The 19,458-nt window shown below is 37.5% G+C and overlaps 1 protein-coding gene across 2 annotated transcripts in view; it reads left to right on the forward strand.

Annotated features, from left to right (window-relative positions):
• The window catches only part of ITPRID2 (ITPR interacting domain containing 2), a 41,928-nt gene extending 25,144 nt beyond the window's left edge, over positions 1 to 16,784 (forward strand). Inside the window, exons 11-18 of one of the 2 annotated variants that reach the window (XM_062188712.1) lie at positions 1,335 to 2,540; positions 4,448 to 4,525; positions 4,604 to 4,731; positions 5,425 to 5,575; positions 6,746 to 6,799; positions 7,510 to 7,974; positions 14,321 to 14,437; positions 15,674 to 16,784. In XM_062188712.1, coding sequence (XP_062044696.1) covers positions 1,335 to 2,540; positions 4,448 to 4,525; positions 4,604 to 4,731; positions 5,425 to 5,575; positions 6,746 to 6,799; positions 7,510 to 7,974; positions 14,321 to 14,425 — 2,187 coding nt within the window. In that variant the 3' untranslated portion in view covers positions 14,426 to 14,437; positions 15,674 to 16,784. Of the gene's footprint in view, positions 1 to 1,334; positions 2,541 to 4,447; positions 4,526 to 4,603; positions 4,732 to 5,424; positions 5,576 to 6,745; positions 6,812 to 7,509; positions 7,975 to 14,320; positions 14,438 to 15,673 lie in introns of both variants that reach the window. The other variant, XM_062188702.1, reaches the window with a different exon arrangement.
• Positions 16,785 to 19,458: the final 2,674 nt, after the last annotated feature.

A 19,458-nucleotide genomic window follows, 5' to 3' on the forward strand; every position in this document is an offset into this window, starting at 1 on the left:
GTTTCACTCTCCAAATGGATGCAATGGCTAAGGTTGGGCCAGGCCAAAGCCAGGAGCCAGGAACTTCTTCAGGGTCTCCCATGAGAGTGCAGGAACCCAAGGACTTGGGCCATCCTCCTCTGCTTTCCCAGGTACATTAGTAGGGAGCTGGCTTGGAAGTGAGCAGCCAATACTTGAACCAGCACCCATGTGGGATACCAGCATTGCAGGCAGAGGCTTAACCTATTATCCCACAACACCAGCCCCTTTTTTGCTTATTTAATAGCAGTCAGTGTATACCCATTGCATCCTGAATGTTAGTTTTTTTTTTTTGACAGGCAGAGTGGACAGTGAGAGAGACAAAGACAGAGAGAAAATTGTTAGGTTTTTATGCTCTACTATGTTATATAACTCAGGAAGCAGGCCCATCTTCATCATCAAGGAACATGTAACCTATATGAGGACTACACAGAGGTACAGAAAAAGTAGGGTTTTTTCTATAAGCCAATTTTAAGGAAAATTGGAATGAGAAAAAGAGAACCCCAGAAAGCATCTAGGAACCTAACATTTAAGTGGTGAATAAACGAGACATAGGTAAAGAGACTCAATCATAAGATGGACAGAAAAATCAAGATATAGAGGAGAGACTTGGAGAAGGGCAAGGTGTGACCATGAGAGCAGATGAGGTCGTGGCTGTCAGGGAAGTGGCACTGGGGAGAGTGATTTTGAGGCAGCAGATGAGGCCAAAGAATGGTTGGGAGTAAACCAGTGGTGAGGATAAGGAGATAGAAATCTTCATTTTCCAAATAAAGATGATAGCTTAAGGGTGAGAGGCTTTTTTTTTTTTTTTTTTTTTCTTATTAGCAAGAGAATGCCTTAGTGAAATTGTGCAGCTAAGGGAAGGGACTGTAAGACAAGATGAGTTTGGTCCAGGGAAGTCTGGAAAGAAACTGGAGAAGTAATTGTTCATGGGAAGGATGCAGGCAGAAACACAGCTTGGAGGGATTAGCTTTGAAAATAGGGACACAATTCCCTTTCAGAATGGAGAGAAGGAGGGATTGATCAGCAGTTAAAGAGGATGCTGACAGGTGTTGTGGTAGAATGTTAAGAAATTTTTGTCTGTCTTGTCTGTGAGTCTGTGTCATGTTGAAAGAAAAGGAAGAGAGTGATTGAAAGGGAATTTAAGGAAAATAGTGAAGATATGAAAAAATCTTTGTGAGAGAATGGGGAAAAAGAAAGTTGTTAGAAGCAGCACTAGGGCCACAAGAGAGGAGGGAGACTGTCAAGGTGTAGAAGCATCCCATCTGTTTGGCATTTTGTTAATGATACTTCCTACTTTCTTCATCCTTTCACAGGTTCATGAGTCCTTGCAAGCCATGGGGAGTAGCGCTGATAGTTGTGACAGTGAGACAACAGTCACATCATTTGGTGAAGACCTTGTTACACCAACAGCACAAGATCAACCTTATTTTAATGAATCAGAGGAGGAGTCTCTCAGCCTTCTTCAGAAAGGAAGAGTGAAGGCTGCACCAAAAGCTGACAAAAGGCAGTCAGATGGCCAGGATTTGGCTCAGCATGAGACTGTTGAAGACACAGGAAACAAACAGTCCACCTGCAGCCCAGGGGATCACGTCACTGAAATTGAAGAGGATTTGTCTCCAGCACAGGCAGTGGAGTTGCTGAGGGAAGCCAGTGCTGAAAGTGATTTGGATAAAAGCAGTGAATGTGAATTCACTCAGTATACCACACACCATATCCTGAAATCACTGGCATCTATTGAAGCTACTACATGCAGTGAGATGAGCTCTGAAAATAAGATGGAACCTCCCTCTTCTGTGGACAGAGTTCATACAGCTTTGCAGAGAGCTCAAATGAAGGTTTGCAGTCTGTCTAATCAAAGGGTAGGGCGTAGCCTCATAAAATCAAAGGATCTGTTAAAACAAAAATATTTATTTGCAAAAGCTGGCTATCCTCTGAGGAGGTCTCAGTCTTTACCAACCACCTTACTGAGCCCAGTTAGGGTTGTGTCCTCTGTCAATGTCCGGTTGTCTCCTGGAAAAGAGACTAGATGCAGCCCACCTTCCTTCACCTATAAGTACACACCTGAAGACGAGCAGGAATTGGAAACAGGGGCTATTGAGCATGACGGTCAGTCTTTAGTTAAATCCACCATTTTCATCTCTCCATCATGTGTGAAGAAAGAAGAAGCTGCCCATAGTGAGATGACCCAGCTGGAGGAATGCCATCCTAGAAGGACTGCTGCTGGTTTACACTTTGCTCCAGCACCCATCTCTCAGTCCACCTGCTCCCTTCACTCTGTGCACTCAGAGTGGCAGGAAAGGCCCCTGTGTGAGCACATGAGAACTCTGAGCACTCACAGTGTTCCCAACATCTCAGGTGCCACCTGTAGTGCCTTCACTTGCCCTTTCGGGTGTCCTTACTCACAAAGACATGCTGCCTACCCTCACCGAGTGTGCTCTGCGAATCCTCCTTCTGCCATTGAAATGCAACTGCGAAGAGTGTTGCATGATATTAGGAACTCACTGCAGAATCTTTCCCAGGTATGAGAAAAAGTGTATCTTTATTAACTTCATCTTCTTAATTCACTGAGGAGTTGGGAGACCCATCTGTCATGAAGGACCTTAGCTTTATTTTCCTACGTGCCCAGAACTTAGCTGTACCTGCCCTCCTCCGGACGCTTCCCTCCTGTCTCATGGGAAAAGCTCCTTCCCTTGCTCGTAGTCTCCTTCCCATGCTCAGGGAGGGATTTTGCACAATAGGTGTCCTTTCTTTTTCAGCCTAGGCTCCATTGACTTTGTGTTAGTCTAGAAACTTTGTCAAGTCATCCCTGTTGTTGAAATCTTCCCTTTCAAAGTCCTTTCTGCCTTTTTCTCTGCCTTTCTTATGTGCTGACCACTCTTCCTTTTCTAAGTTTTCTTCCTGTTGGCATTGGTGGCCCGGTGTTCTGATTCTACTCGTAGCTCTCTGACTAAGCTTTCCCCTTCACCTACTGACCTCTGATGCTGGTCTCCTGGCACAGAATTAGTCTACTTCCACTGGGCCCAAAGACTGGAACTACTCCAATAAAAATCAGGTAAAGTGTGAATTTGAATTAAAATGATCTGTTAATAATAATAATAATTAATAATAATTTGTTAGTGGACTGGAAGTGATTTTTTTTTTTAAATAGCCTTGAAAATTAGTTGTCTTCAGGTTTACCTTTCACATTTCCTTTCTAGATCTCTCTCTGAACTTAAGTAGGATACTGAGGTATGAAGAAAATGACAATGTAATATAAGACAAGAATGTCATTAAGAGTTGGGAGGCCTGTGATGCCTGCAGTCTCCTCTCATCATGAAGTAGTAGGCAGGAAGCCACTTTGAAAGTTAAAAAGTGAAATTGTAACTTCTCAAGTTATACTAAGATACACCAGAAATACAGGTCTTATCCTCATGACAGGGCTCTCACAATGGTTTGCAGTCTAACCAAACTGTGGGCGTTTCTTCCTCCTTACAAAATATGGTTGTCTGTGACTGCGCTACTTACCTTCTCAGCAGTAATTAGGTGAAGCTGGGGATTTCCAGGCCCCTGCCCACCTGCACCCTCATGGTGTGCTCTTCTTTCTCAGCCAGTTTATACTTCTGCTCTAGCTGTGGTCTCTTTCTCTTGGCTGTTCCATGTAACTCAGCTCATAAATCCCCAGAGACAGATGTTTTTCATTAACTGTCCTTTGTCACTCCAGTCGAATTCCATAGGTATGTGCTCCTGTTGGATTGCATGCAGGGTTCTGCGTGTTTGTTTATTTTTCTATATATGCACCTGCCACCTTGTTTTAAACCTAGAATGCCCCACCCTTGCCTCTCTTTGCAAGACAAAGTTGTAGTCACTGGTAAGGCTCAGCCCCGTTGTTACTGCTGTTGGGAAGGCTTACCTAGGCTGAATTAGTGTTTGTGTCCCTCGTGACATTCCCCCATTCCAAACATTATAATGTCTAAACTTCTCTTTTTTTGTTTTTGCACTGTAAGAACACTTGAAGTTGGGGTATGTCTTTTATTATCACTGCTTAAAATAGTATAATAGAGCAAAAGCTCAAATGTCCAAGAGAAAGTGTGATGATTACTTGTTTTCTGCCAAGCCAATGGTCACTATAATCTCTTAGTGACATATTTTTTTTTTATTTCACATAGTAAGAACAAAGTCCTGTAAGACAGATATGCGCTGAGATGTTCCTTTTCCCCTTCCTTAACTGAAGTACATTGACTTATACCTGAAACATCTAGGAGTAATAATTGGTGGAGCATTAGGGAATGATTACTTTGGTTCTTATTTACAATGTGAAGGATTTTTTCTTTCTGTCCTCAAAGAGAAACATTTGTAGCCCCCAAATTCTATCTTTTTAAAACCTTAGATAATTTGGAGATAGTAGCGTAAACACGAGATTTTAATCCTACTTTCCCTTTTTTTGAAGTACCCTATGATGAGAGGACCTGATTTTGTTGCTGCTCCATATAGTACTCAGAAATCATCTGTTCTACCTCTTTATGAAGTAAGTTCTTTTTTAAATCTTTGTATTACAAAATAATTTGTATGATTTGAAATATAATTTTGTTGTATTGCATTCTAGAATACTTTGCAGGAGCTCCAAGTAATGAGGCGGAGCCTGAATTTATTTAGAACGCAAATGATGGATTTAGAGTTGGCAATGCTGCGTCAGCAATCCATGGTTTATCATCATATGACTGAGGAGGAAAGGTAGAAGTTCATTTTGTTCCAAGAAGTCAAAAAAAATTTTCATTCAAAGGATTTTCAAAGACTGATTTGTTTATTTGAGAGGCAGATTTATGGGATTGGGGGGTGGGGGGAGACCTTCCATCCACTGGTTCACTCCCCAAAGGGCTGCAATGGCCAGGACTGGGCCAGACTGATGCCAGGAGCTTCTTCCAGGTCTCTCACATGGGTGCAGGGCCCAAGGTCTTGGGCCTCCTCTGCTGCCTTCCCAGGCACCTTAGCAGGAGCTAGATGAGAAGTGGAGCAGCTGGGACTTGAACTGGCATACATATGGAGTGATGGCACTGCAGGCTGCTGCTTTAACCCACTGAGCCACAGCAGTGGCCCTGACTTGGCAGTTTTTAAAACTTGAGTTTTATTTCTGTTGCTGTGTATTTTATGTTTTGTGAGCCAGTGTAGACAAAATGAGGCATACCTAGTGTTACACTAAACTTTTTTGCCTTAGTGTATTAAGCAAGATAGTGATTGTAACCTGGTGATTGATTCTCAGTATTTGGGATGTTTGTAAGAGAATAGAGGAAAAAGTGGCTGTGATCCTTTATATGGAACTTGGAATTTTAGTGCCTTTTGTTAGTTTATAGTACTTCTCAAAAGAGTTGTGAAGTGGAATCCCTAAACTGCTTTTTCCAAACTTTGTGTCTCCCCATGTACTGATAGGTATGAAGTTGATCAGCTCCAGAGTTTGCGAAATTCAGTTCGAATGGAGCTTCAGGAGCTGGAACTGCAGCTGGAGGAGCGCCTGCTGGGCCTGGACGAGCAGCTGCGCGCAGTGCGGGTGTCCTCACCTTTCCGCTCCTCGGCACTTGTGGTATGCATGCACCTTGGGGCTTGACAGGAGCTTGCAGCAGATTCATATAGAATGTGCCAAGTAATTGAGGAGAAGTTGCTTTATTTTCAGCCATTTTCTGAATTACATTAGGAGCATGCAAGATGTTTAAAGAGCTTTCCTACGCATCAGTTGACTTTTCAAGCTGTGATACTTTCCTTAAGTAATTGGTATATTTAGAAATATATGGAAAAAATTTTAATGCTAGCTAATGATTAGGAAAATGATCAATATAAAAGTTTATGATCTTTTAAGGAAATTGATAGTGAATTTATGAATAATTTGTTTTAATTATTACATATAACTGCAGAGTAGAAGTATGTTACTTAGCCTTTATTTTTCCTTCCTTGGTTTTAAATAAATAGTTACTCCCATTAAGCACTTACTTTTCATTCTGGATTCTTTTTCATACTTTATATTCTTGTAAGGAATTAAATGAGTTGTTTAGATAGAAAACATGTTGATAACCAAGATTATAAAAAGAAACGTTATTTGCCTTTGTACTATTTTTCATTCTAATGTTCCTTTCCATGAAATTTGAACTTCATTGTTGTGTTCTTATTTTTCTGGTATTTTTGAAGTCGTGGAATATGTTGGTTTCAAACATTGAAATCATGAATTTTTCTCTTTTTTACTTTAACAACATAATGATTCTGTTAAAAATAAATGAATATATATATACATACACAGGTATGAGAGTACTTTAAAAAGTTCTTGGAAAGTGGAGTTAAAGATGTTTATTTTGATGTACAAAATGAAGTACATGCATACTTTTTTCATAATATGCCACATACGTCCTGTGAACACATGTGAATATAAAGTATAGAGAAAGTAGAATATGATGTACATACACACATATATGTATCACATAGAGTATGAATATTCTATTACATTAATGAATATAATTTTTCTGTAATTTCGATCCATTAATTTGAGAAGTGTTTGTTGGTGACAGCAGAGAATCAGAACATCTGAGCATCTTATGGTGTCAGCTTTCAACCATAATGACACATTTTGTAGCATTCCATGATACCTGAGGGTGACATAAAGGGATGCTTCAGGACAATAATTAGCCAGTTAAATTTTATCATAAAATGCTTACATTGTGGGAAAAAATATATATGTATTCATACATATATTATTCTTTTTCAGGGAATGTGTGGCAGTAGAAGTGCTGATAACTTGTCATGCCCTTCTCCATTGAATGTAATGGAACCAGTAAGCCTTTCTCTTTTTCAGTCGTTGGGGAAGGGAATGCTGTAACATTTCATAAATGCAGAATTTTTCTGTTGCATTATCCAGTAATTAAAATGTGTGTATATTTTACATACAGATTGTGATGAGTTACTTGAATTGCTTGGAAGAGAATGTGGCAGTTCTAAAGTATGTTGTCATCTCAGCTTACTAGATAGCTAGCTTAGTTGCATAGTGTTTTATCTTTATTAGCTAAAGGAGATAAATTCATCATAAAATGTATTTTATTTGTAGTCTAGTGCAAATGTGCTTTCACAATCTAACCCAAGATCCTTTAGGAAGTTGGATTTGTGATGTAATGAATTTTATGAACAAGAAGTCTGATGTTGTATTTTAGACAAGTTGATTCATTTAGGTACAAAAACATTAAGAGTAACTATTTTGGTTTTTGCTGCTTACTCTTCCTGACAAGTAATTTGGGCATTCCTGCTACCATATAAAATTTTGTCCCATTATGTATTCTAGTTACCTATTTTTGTTTAAATTCATTATGAAATTACATCTTCCTTGCTCTTTCATAAGTGAAATACGGTAGTTGTTCAGTTAATTAATAGAATTGTATAAGTTATATGATTTTTCACAATTATCACAGAATTTTAACTTTCTTTTTAACTACCAAGCTTAGTTTAGGAGAGAAAAGTAACACATTTTCTGATCTCCAGGTCACTGAACTGATACGGGAACAGTCATACCTGAAGTCTGAATTGGGCCTGGGGCTTGCAGAAATGGGATTTGAACTTCCTCCTGGAGAAAGCTCAGAATCTGTTTTTTCTCAAGCAACATCAGAGTCATCTTCTGTGTGTTCTGGTCCCTCTCATGCTCATAGAAGAACTGCAGTACCTCCTAGTGACTCAGTAGGCAGACCTAAAACTCAGTTAGTGGCAAGAAAGAAAGTCTTCCGAGCATCAGTGGCCATAACACCCACTGCTCCCTCTAGAACAGGCTCTGTGCAGACGCCACCGGATCTGGAAACTTCTGAGGAAATTGGAGCAGCTGAAGAAATCTCAGAAGTTGTTGGAATTAAATCTGAAGTGGAAGAAGAGCAAGGACAACTCCCGTCGAGGCCAGCTGCTGAGGAAGTGCATAAAAATGTAGAGCAAGATGAACTGCAGCAAGTTATACGGGAGGTAGGTAAAAATCTGTACTTAATTCTTTTATTTGGAGATTGATGTAAGAGGAACTTTCATTTGAACATTTATTATTTATAAGATACTCTTTTGATTCACCATATTCAGTAATTTTCTGAGTGTTTTTAAATTAACTTCCTCATTGATCCAGTTCGTGTCTGGGGAGACATGTTTATAATGGTGTTTTTGCAAATTCCATACCTCAGTGTGAAATAATTGCAATTGTCTGTGCAAAGTTAAACATAGATGAACACATTAAAGACTGTTTGGATTTTTTATTTCCACATCTGTAAAACTGAGAGTTTAAAACTTAGTTCTGGCCGGCGCTACGGCTCACTTGGCTAATCCTCTGCCTGTGGCACCCCCACCCCGGGTTCTAGTCCCGGTTGGGGTGCCGGTTCTGTCCTGGTTGCTCCTCTTCCAGCCCAGCTCTCTGCTGTGGCCCAAGAAGGCAGTGGAGGATGGCCCAGGTCCTTGGGCCCCTGCCCCTGCATGGGAGACCAGGAGGAAGCACCTGGCTCCTGGCTTCAGATAGGCGCAGCGCGCTGGCCATAGCAGCAATTTGGGGAGTAAACCCATTAGGAATACCTTTCTCTCTGTCTCTCTCTCTCTCTCTTTCTCACTGTCTAATTCTGCCTGTGAAAAAAAAATTTAGATCTGATACAAGATTAAAAACCATCACTTTCATTTCAGTTGACACGAGAAAACAGTGTTTGTGATTTTAATAAGTATAACAATTTTGATCTGTTTGGTTTAGAGGGTGGAGAAGTATGGAAATTACATGAATTGTTCAAAGATTGACATGCAGTGTGGAAAGAGTTTGCTCTGAATGATGGCAATGGGAAAATTTGAATCTTTAAAAAGCTAAGTTACCAAAGTGACTGCCAAAAATTATGATAGTTAATGGTTCAAGGTCAAATGTTAGTTGAAAAAATTAGTAAAATGCCTATTTTTAGCTCTAATACCAGAGAATAGGAAGGAATAGCAGACATCAATTAAAAAGGTTGACCCTCTTCCACATGCTTTTTTTTACATTTATTTATTTATTTATTTTTAAAATTTATTTTTTAAGGAATACAAATTTCATATGTACAACTTTAGGAATATAGTTATTTAGATGTACTTTTACAATGACTTCTCTACCCTTTTTTTTTTCTCAAATCACATTTTCCTTTTAATTGTGAAGTCTAATAACAGTACATAGGATAAAAATTAAATACATTGGATTTCTTCCATTCTATTTCTTTGTCTTAATAGTTCTTAAGAGTAACTGAAGAAGAACCTTACTTATCTATAGTTTTTTTCAAGCAATATACTGACACTCAGGATGAGAAAGTCTTTCATTCTTTCTGTTGGCTAAAAAGAAGTCTATCTTGTCCATTAAAAAATTATTTCATAGATGTCTAAATGTTTGTGAATAACAAAAGAAAAATACTAAAATATAAAATATTTATCTTTAAAATCTGGTAAGAAGGTAAGCAAGACTAACTCAAGAAAAGCTGTATAGACAAATATTTAGTATTAAGTATTCAAGAGCTAAGGATTTTGAAATATAAAAGGTCAACATGAACCAGAGAAAATAGGGTCAGTAGCTCCCTGTTTTTAAACTCATTCTAATGTATTTAGCATTGTAAGCCTAGTGTGTTTTCAGAATTAATTTGTAACGTAGAATAAATTTCTAGTGGTTATGGGTCAAGGATGGTGGCAGAAGACCAGAACCTTCTCTCAAATGGGCTATTGATCCTCAGAGTTCAGAGGTTAGTTCATGGTTATTAGCTACGTGATTGTAGTTTGAGAAATACATTAAAAATAAGCATAGTCACTTCTGCCATAGTGGGATATGTGAAATCCTGAAAAATCTCTCTGCTGTGCAACTTCATAAAATAAAAACCACAGTTCTTATGTGGAAAATAGCCTTAGAAGCATAACACTCAAAATCTTGTTAGTGACATATTAAAATGATAGAAGATAGAAACCTTATTAATAAAACCAGTAATACAAGTGTATATAAGTCAAATGATAAGGACATACATATATGCTATAATGAACATAGTGTTTTGCTTTGAAAATAACCTAAAGCTTGCTTGAGGAATTGGCTTTCAAAGGTGGCAGCTTGTGAGTTATTGTGAAGGAGTGGAAAGACAGTGATCTGAAACTCACAGAAAGTTTTACTCCCAGATGTGGGTAGATGTAGGCTGAAAACAGAACCAAAGTAGCTGGTAGATATTTATAGTGTGTGCATTGTGTTACTGTGTTCCTAGGTTCACTTATCTGTGTTCTTCCAAAGTATCTTGTTGGTAAAATTGCACATGAATAGATGTGAAATTTTCATTGTAAGCAAATTGTTTGCTAGTATTTCATTCATAGCAAGTTCACATTTTCAAAACAAGCATTATGGCAGAAGACAGCCTGCATTTATTTTTATGATGTGAATCCACCAACTGAAAATTTAAAAGGTCTGAAGTCTATAAATTTATTGGTCCTACAAATGTAATTGTGTTTTCACAGTTGGTTGTGGATGGCTAGTACCTAACTCTGTATATCTACTATACTCAGTAGGTGTGCTGATGATTGGTAACCCATTCCTGTTCATATATTTTGTATCAAAGACCAATTTTTGACTGAAATATTTGAGTTCTTCTTTGTAGTACATATCCCAACTAACTGAGGAACAAGTTTTAAGGTCATTTTTTTCCTTGAAATTTGATATTTTTGTTCTCCTTTTTTTGGTTTGAGAGTTTTCCTTTAATAGTTGATTTTGTGTTGCTTCTTTCTCTTAAATACTCCATTTATATACACTTGAATCTTCATTTTTAAAGTTTTGATGGCCTGGTATATGCTTTAGTTAGTTTCTTAGGAATAAAACATTCACTTTAGGCCAGAACATTTGTTTTTTTGGCCAATAGAACATAGCAAGAAAAGAAGCAGTTCCCATTATTCTGCCTTGATCTTAGAGAATTACTTAATCATTTGTAAGGCCAGCCCCTTAAATATGAAAGATTTTATGATTTTCAGACATTCAATCTGACATGCCAAGCAAATTTTTGGAGAATTTTCTCAGAATTTGTTACTAAACCTGTTAATTAGAAGCTAATTCAGAATTTGGCATGTTTTAGAGGAACGTAGGCTTAACATTTACTCTTTTTTTTTTTAAGATTTACTTTATTGAAAAGTAGAGTTACAGAGAGAGGTAAAGACAGAGAGAGGTTTCCCATCCGCTGGTTCACTCCCCAAATGGCCGCAGTGACTGGGGCTGGGCCAGGCAGAGCCAGGAGCCAGGAGCTTCTTTTGAGTCTCACATGTGGGTGGGTGCAAGGGTCCAAGCACTTTGGGCCATCATCTTTTGCTTTCCCAGGCATATTAGCATGAAGCTGGATTGGAAGTGCTGGGGCTTGAACCAGCTGCCTATATGGGATGCTGGTGCTGCAGCCCTGGCCCAACATTTGCACTTTAACTACCTATAAGGAAAGCCTTACCAAGCAAAACAGATCAAACAAAGCATAAGAGAAATATTGATGTACTTAGGAAAATATACTCTTTTGAAGTACTTTAAAAGCTGGTTTTAATTTTATTTTTTAAGGTTCATATTTATTTTTGAAAGGCAAGGTGACAGTGAGGAAGAGAGTGAAAGAAAGATCTTCCATCTGCTGGTTCACTTCTCAAATTCCTGCAGTAGATAGAAGTAGACCAGGCTGAAACCAGGATACCAGGTCTCCATCCAGGTCTCCCATTTTGGTAAAAGTCAAAAGCACTTTCATTATATTGTCTGCTACGTCTAAGGCACAGTAGCAGGAAGCTTGATTGTAAGCTCAGTGTAGCTGGGATTTGGACCAGACACTCCAGTAGGGAACATGGTCATTCTAAGGGCTTAAACCACTGCACAACAACGCCTGTCCTCTGGTTAAAACTTTTAAAAATAATTTGTTTTAATGTTGTCAGTGCCGTTACAATGATTTTTTGGTTAATATTTGTTTGCAGAATATTTAAAATTCAGATTCACCTGCATTTCAAATTGATAATCTTTTTTACTTAAATGCATACAGTACAGAATTCAATTTTTTTTTCCCCAAAGTTAGTCTATCAGCTGTGAAGAAAATAAAATTCTATCTTCTCAGTAAATTTTGAGTCCCTGGCCTCATTAACAAAGCTACCATTCAGGAAAACAGGATTTAATCTTGGGTTGAACAGTTTTGCAGGTGAGGATTAAGAAGGTTTGGCAGGCACTTTCAGGGAAGCTTTCTTACTGCACTTGTGGGTGCATGAAAACAATGATGTCTGCCAGGGCTTTGTTTTCATCATTGCACCATATGTGAGGTTTTTAAAAAGAGTGATTTCATTGTTTATAATGTGTTATTACTTCTTTGGAAGAGAAGCATTGAGAGAAAGTCCTTACAGACAAATATTTAATTTGCTCATTCAGTAACTAAACTTTCGTCGTCCTACAGCTAGCCTTGTTCTGTGCAGATTGTATATGTTGTTGTAGAAAAAAGTACACTGTCTAGGCTTTGCCAGAGTCATCTGCGATGTATGTGATCAGTAGTTAGAGACTATTTACAGTTGCTTTAAAAATGTCTATATGAGTATAAATAAAACATTTCTTAAATAAAATGAATGAACATGTACCCACAGCAGCAAATTCAACAGAATTAAATCTCAAAGAGTAAACATAGATTGCTTCATGTTTAGAGAGTCTTTGTTTATGGGACTTCCTGGGCTTGGTTCATGCCTACTAATTCCAGTTCATCTGACATGTTTTAAACTTGTATTTTGGTAAAAACACAGCTTGCCCGTGTGTTCATATTGATCCTTCTTTTGAAGATCATTAATATAATGGGTTGCCATGCAGCAGGTGCTCTGTAGATGCATGTTAACGGTGTGTGTTGCCCTACCCTTCAGATTGCCAGTGAACATTCCTTTCTTAATCTCAAGTGTCTGTCTTTAGTTTACACTGCTCTTTGGATATTGTGTTTGAAGGGAATCTTACCATCCATCGCAGTAGAGTTTTCTCACTTCTTATCCTTCCAGTGTCTCTGTGGTATATGAGACTTTAGAACTAATTTATTTGTTCATGCCTTTGTTCTTCCAATAAATTACTAAAGACATTTTCTCATTTTCTTTTTTTAAAATTTTATTTAAGTTACACTGGTTTCATGTATTTTATGTATACAGATTTAGGAACATAGTGATACTTTCTACCTTACCCTCCCTCCTGCCAGCACTCCATTTTATAATTTTCAATAGTGGTCTAAGTGTAGCCGGCGCCGCGGCTCAATAGGCTAATCCTCCGCCTAGCAGCGCTGGCACACAGGGTTCTAGTCCCGGTCAGGGCACCGGATTCTGTCCTGGTTGCCCCTCTTCCAGGCCAGCTCTCTGCTGTGGCCAGGGAGTGTAGTGGAGGATGGCCCAAGTACTTGGGTCCTGCACCCCATGGGAGACCAGGATAAGCACCTGGCTCCTGCCATCGGATCAGCGCGGTGTGCCGGCCGCAGCGCGCCAGCCGTGGCGGCCATTGGAGGGTGAACCAACGGCAAAGGAAGACCTTTCTCTCTGTCTCTCTCTCTCACTGTCCACTCTGCCTGTCAAAAAAAAAAAAAAATAGTGGTCTAAGTGTAGTCATTTGTTTTTCTATTTTCTCTTCCTGCCTTGCGCTCATTCTTGTGTTCTCTTGATCTCTCTTTGGACACTTAGCTTAGGATACATTAATCAGACCTGATCCCCTCCTTGGAGTCACTCACAGTACACTTTCTGTTTACCCTTACCCTCCTAGTGGATTTCATTCTACTCCCTACAGGAACTGTCTTCTCTGCAAGGCTCCATTCTGCTCTCTCATCCAACATGCTCTTGCTGCATTCTCACATTTTCACTATCTAAAATTGCTATAAATGAGCAAATATGCCTGTATTTTCATTTGCCACTATTAAGTTGTTTTGTTTTGTCTTAGCAACAAGAGCACTTTTTGATTACCTTACAAGGTAGACATTAATAAAAACATAAAGTAAAGCTAACTCAGTCCTCCCAAATTATTTTATCTCATGAAACAATTTATTGCCAAGTTTTCAAAAGCTGTCAATTTTAGGATTATGATATTTATTAATGTAGTTCGTGGAGTTATCCTAGACCAAGACCTCAGAATCTGATCTAGGTCTGAGCATAATCTGCATAATCAGATTGAAGCAAATCTGATGGATTTGAGTTCCCAGTCTCCCTTTGTCTTGTATGGAGATTGTGATTTTGTCTATGTTGTAGCTCATTACAGGAGTTAAATGCTATTCATGTTTTTGAAACAAAAAAAAAATGAATTATGGTCATATTGTTAAATGCTTATTTTTCTCCTTTTCCATTCTAGATTAAAGAGTCTATTGTTGGGGAAATCAGACGGGAAATTGTAAGCGGACTTTTGGCAGCAGTATCTTCAAGTAAAGCCTCTAATTCTAAACAAGATAGTCATTAAATGGAATTATAGGTAAATTCTTCTGAATTTCTTTGTTTAGCAATATGTAAGTTAGTATTTAGTTTTTAATTCTTTGTTGTCTTAGTATATAGGTCAATTTATTTGATTTCTAAAATATATGTATGTTATCCTGTAGTGTGAAGACCTCACACAAGGGTAGGGTATACAAATCAAATACTTTTAAATCTCTAAAGATTTATCCATATTATATAATTTTATTTAAAAGATTCATTATTTTGATAAGTAAATCTGAAAATGGACCTGCAAGCTAATTATAATGGTATTTCAGATGAGTGGTTTATGGAAAAAGATTTTCAGAATTAATCAAATTCTTACTGTCTTTCCTGGTTATTTGTTTTTTAAAGAAACATACTCCACAGATCATAACTTATAAAAACAGTTTTATATTTTACTTACTAAAATGAATTACTATTATTTTATCTCATAATGTAATACATTTTATAAATTATATATTAATAGTAATACTTGGTAAATACAAAAACTAATAACATACTTCAGTGTAGTAATACCTTTAATAGAACCAAAATATCCATTGAACAATATATGAAGAGCAAAAATATTATTTGCCACATATGATGTAATTTATACTATAGAAAATGAGGAAAAATATTTTGATAAATTACATCATAAAGCAACTGATAGTATTTTTTTTCAAAGACATCGATAAAAGCATTAACACTCAGGAAAATGCATAGAGATCACAGGAATATTATGTTTACTTGTGTATATATTTGGATAAAATTCTTGTCTCCCTTTAAAAGTTCTTGTAACAATAGTGTTTATAATGTATATGACTGTAATTGACATTTTGAGATTGAATTATTGCTTATACCCCTATGTTATACTCTTAAAGAACAGTGGTTTTTCTACTTACTGTTTGTTGAGTTCTTTATTTAGTGTAGGGTTAGGCTTGTGGTTATAAAGAAATTTGAAAGTATTTCTTTGTGAAAATTAAAGGAAAAATAAGAAAAGGAGGAGGGGAAGGTATGGTGGAAAATACCATTGTGCTCTCTCAAAACTGTGAAATACGAAAGAATCTTATTGCAAAAATTAAAGGAAAAAAAGAAAGGGAAAAAGGAGGAGGGCTTAAGGAAGGGAGAGAAGTATGGTCATCTTAAAATTCTGTCTGTGAAACATGTGAAATCTATTCTCTTTATATTAATGAAAATGGAAAAATAGTGTTTGAAAGATGCTTCATGGTGACTTTTCTTTCTTTCGTGAGGTTAGCGTGGACCCTGTTGGCTGTGTGATTTTGGAGCTGTTGACCATGTACACTGTGGAGAAGTTACTTGTGCTTCAGAAGACACTTGCTGCTGAGTGGGGCTACTGTAGACAGTGTACCATGTGTATCTTCTCTGCATATCCTTTAAAACATATATAGAAACATAGGCACTTTGCTATTTCCTAAACTTTCAAAAGCAGTTTGTAAAACCTAATATTTATTTGTATGTTAACATTTTTCCAGTTGATTCCCTATGTAGAATTAATTATAAAACTTGAATACTTCCAGACTTAATCCACTTATAAATAACATATTTCTTCAGACTAGCTTCTTAAAACACTGACCTCTATGAGGTATGTACTGTGCAATAACTGATTCATTTTTTGAGAGCTTGAAGCAACCAATGATTTTCCCTCCACTGCTGTTTGTTAGTGTCACTTCCAAGAAGAAAAACTGTTCTGTTGTACAAATTACTCTGAATTCTTGGGGAGGTTACTAATAGCAGTAGGATAGAATTATATGAGGTTACCTATAACTACTTAATGTTCTTACACTGTAAACCTTGTTGCTTTATCCAAGACAAATGTAATTTTATTATAGCTTATGTAGTATTTTTGTTTTGGAAAAATGTGCCTTATGTTAAACACTATGTACCTTTTGCATTGTCCAGACTTCTTTATTCTAAGAACATGTTTCTTCTACTGTGTTGTAGACTAAATAGTAGAATTTCATCAAAATAATGGGGCCTGTGACTTGAATGGATAGAACTGAATAAGCTGGTTTTGTTTTTGTCAAAATGGAAGTAATTTAGATTTGTTCTCCTTATACATAAATGCATAAATGGTTTTAATTCAAGTTTTAACCAATGAAAACTGTTTTTTTGAAAAAAGGAAAGTGGTTTCCTATTTGGTTTTGTATGTGTTAAATAAATGTGTAAAATAACTAAATGTTATTGGAATTCTTCTTTTAGCATTTATGATTTCCAACTATTGTTTCTTTTTGTGTGACACTTTAATCAAAAGTGGTTGAGATGTTGACAGTGTTCTTTGAAAGAATATCTAAAAGGTTTATAAATGTTTGAAATACCACTCAAAGGCTGATTTCTAAAAAAACCAATTTAAAACAATAAAGTATTTATTTTGCCTAAGATGTCATGATTTCTTTTCTTGAACTGCAGCATGAAGAATTTAGGATTAGATTTAATTCTTAACAAATAAGATCTAAAGGAATTGCTGCATTTAATCTTGTAGTTTGGATCATCTCTTTTTTGGATCAGTAGAGAAGCTATTCTATCATGGTTTCAAAAAATGCTGTTAAGACTAGACCACCCTAGAGAGGGCACATTTAGATGCTTCTTGGGATCGTCTAGTTCTGTGGTCATAATGATTACCATCTGAGGCCAACTATAAGTTTTCTTTAAAATGTACTTACTGGTAAACTATTAGAACAGATAGTAAAATTGTTTTTATTCTTTTGTTCAGTCTATTCCTTTTAACCAGTTGAGTCTAACGTCAGTGATGACATGTATACATCAGACACCCATGTAATTACAATATAGGTATCAACGATTTAATTATTCAGTTTTTGGCCACTTTTGGTTCATTTATGACTATACAAGACATCTAGAATTTGGTAACCAAAATTAGAACTAAAACAGTTGGAATTATTGGCTGAGCCAGTGGAACAATCACTTATATAGTATACAAATGAAATAAAATGAACTTCAGCACTAGAAAGGTTTTATTTTTCCTCTATCCATTTTAGACTTTTGTGTACATAATAAACACTTGAAAGCTGTTATATTCAGGCCGGCATGTTAACTGCTATGTAGAATGCAGAATGAAAGAGGGTCTAAAATACAGTACCTTTTAATTTAGTATTCTACAAATGAACAGTTTTTAAAGAATAAGAATTTGAGAGAGGATAGCCTGAGGTGGTCATAGAAGTCTTTCCAAGGAGATGTGGCTTGAGTAAAGTCCTAAAGACTGAGAGGTGTGAAGTGTGGAGTTTAAACAGTCAAGAAGAGCATTAACAAAATTATCCAAATGGCAAATAAGTTTGAATTACCATGTAAATGATGAAAAGTCTTCAAAAATGCTAGCTATCCATCCATAGCTTATACATATAATGTGCAATGAGCCTGCCCAAAGAAGGCATAGAAGAAAAAAAAATATTGCTGATCTTGAAATTTGTTACACCATTGACAAAAATGAGCGGTTTCTCAGAGTTGAAATATATATTGTTCCACTAAGAATATTTGGTTGTTTTTTAGTAACATTTAAATATGCATGACATCAGATAGGAGTATTTGCTCAACTGGCTGTCTTCAGCCTTTTCAGGGAAAAGGTGAGTGCAATAAAGTACACATTAAAAAGGGGGGTGGGGGGGGGCAATGCTGTGGCGTAGCGGGTAAAGCCACCGCCTGTAATGCTGGCATCCCATATGGGCGCCAGTGCAGGTCCTGGCTGCTCCACTTTGGATCCAGCTCTCTGCTGTGGCCTGGGAAAGCAGTGGAGGATGGCCCAAGTCCCTGGGCCCCTACACCCACATGGGAGACCTGGAGGAGGCTCCTGGCTCCTGGCTTTGGATCCGCGCGGCTCTAGCTGATGCAGCCATCTGGGAAGTGAACCAGCAGATGGAAGACCTCTCTCTGTCTCTACCTTTCTCTGTGTAACTGACTTTCAAATAAATAAATAATTCTTAAAAAAAAAAAAAAGAATAAGTTTTGGGGGGGATTCTGGAAGAAATGTTGACCTGCCCACGTTCCTCACCTTCCAAATGAGAAGGTGGTGCTAGTGGAAGAATCAAACAAAACTAGAATGCAGTTACTATTTTTCTGAGAATTTGTACAAATAGACTCCGGCTGCATCGGTCTGGGGTCCAAATTTATGCATTTCTAGAGGCTTCCATATGAGATTATTGGTGCTGGTCCATGAACTGTCTTTTATAATAGTAGGGCTTGCTGTATGTTTTGCAGGTGCTTCAAAGGAAAATTTTGTGAAGCAGGAAGAGGGCTTTAATATCCAAATGGATGCTGTCTTAGTGATCCCTCTTCAAGAAATTTTCACCGTAACCCAAAGTTCAAAATGAACCAAATAAGCACACATAAAGGAAGACCACCAGAGGATTCACTGAGTCAACATAGAGATGTGCAGTGGTCCAAAGAAGGCTGTGTGGCAGTGTGATGAGCCAAGAGCTGCTTTGCTGTTAATGATAGCTAGTACCAAGTCTTCAGAATATGGCAACTGGACACTGATATAATTCAGTCAAAATGTTCTAGGTCAACCAGTCAACAACCAGAATAAGACCTGAAAGGAAATAATTAGCTCTAGAAATGCTGCAACAATCATATAGCTCTAAGATGTGGAATTTGTTTGCAGTCATTATTGTAGATTAAGGAGTTTACCATTACTTCTGGGAAGTTATTACCAATTAAAAGCTGCCATTGCAGTGCCAGCATCCCATATGGGTGCCAGTTCGAGTCTCAGCTGCTCCACTTCCAATCCAGCTCTCTGCTATGGCCTGGGAAGGCAGTAGAAGATGACCCCAGTGCTTAGGCTCTTAACCTGCATGGGAGACCTGGAGGAAGCTCCTGGCTTCAGATTGGCACAGCTTCAGCCATTGTGGCCATCTGGGGAGTGAACCAGTGGATGGAAGACCTCTCTCTCTGTCTCTGCCTCTGCCTCTCTCTAACTTTCAAATAAATAAATAAATATTTTTTAAAAAATTAATTATACCTGTGTCAAATATGGTAATTTATTACTTGTGTTCCCAAGTTAATTGGTAAATC

The sequence above is a fragment of the Lepus europaeus genome, chromosome 1 (assembly GCF_033115175.1).
Source record: "Lepus europaeus isolate LE1 chromosome 1, mLepTim1.pri, whole genome shotgun sequence".
Classification (NCBI taxonomy): domain Eukaryota; kingdom Metazoa; phylum Chordata; class Mammalia; order Lagomorpha; family Leporidae; genus Lepus; species Lepus europaeus.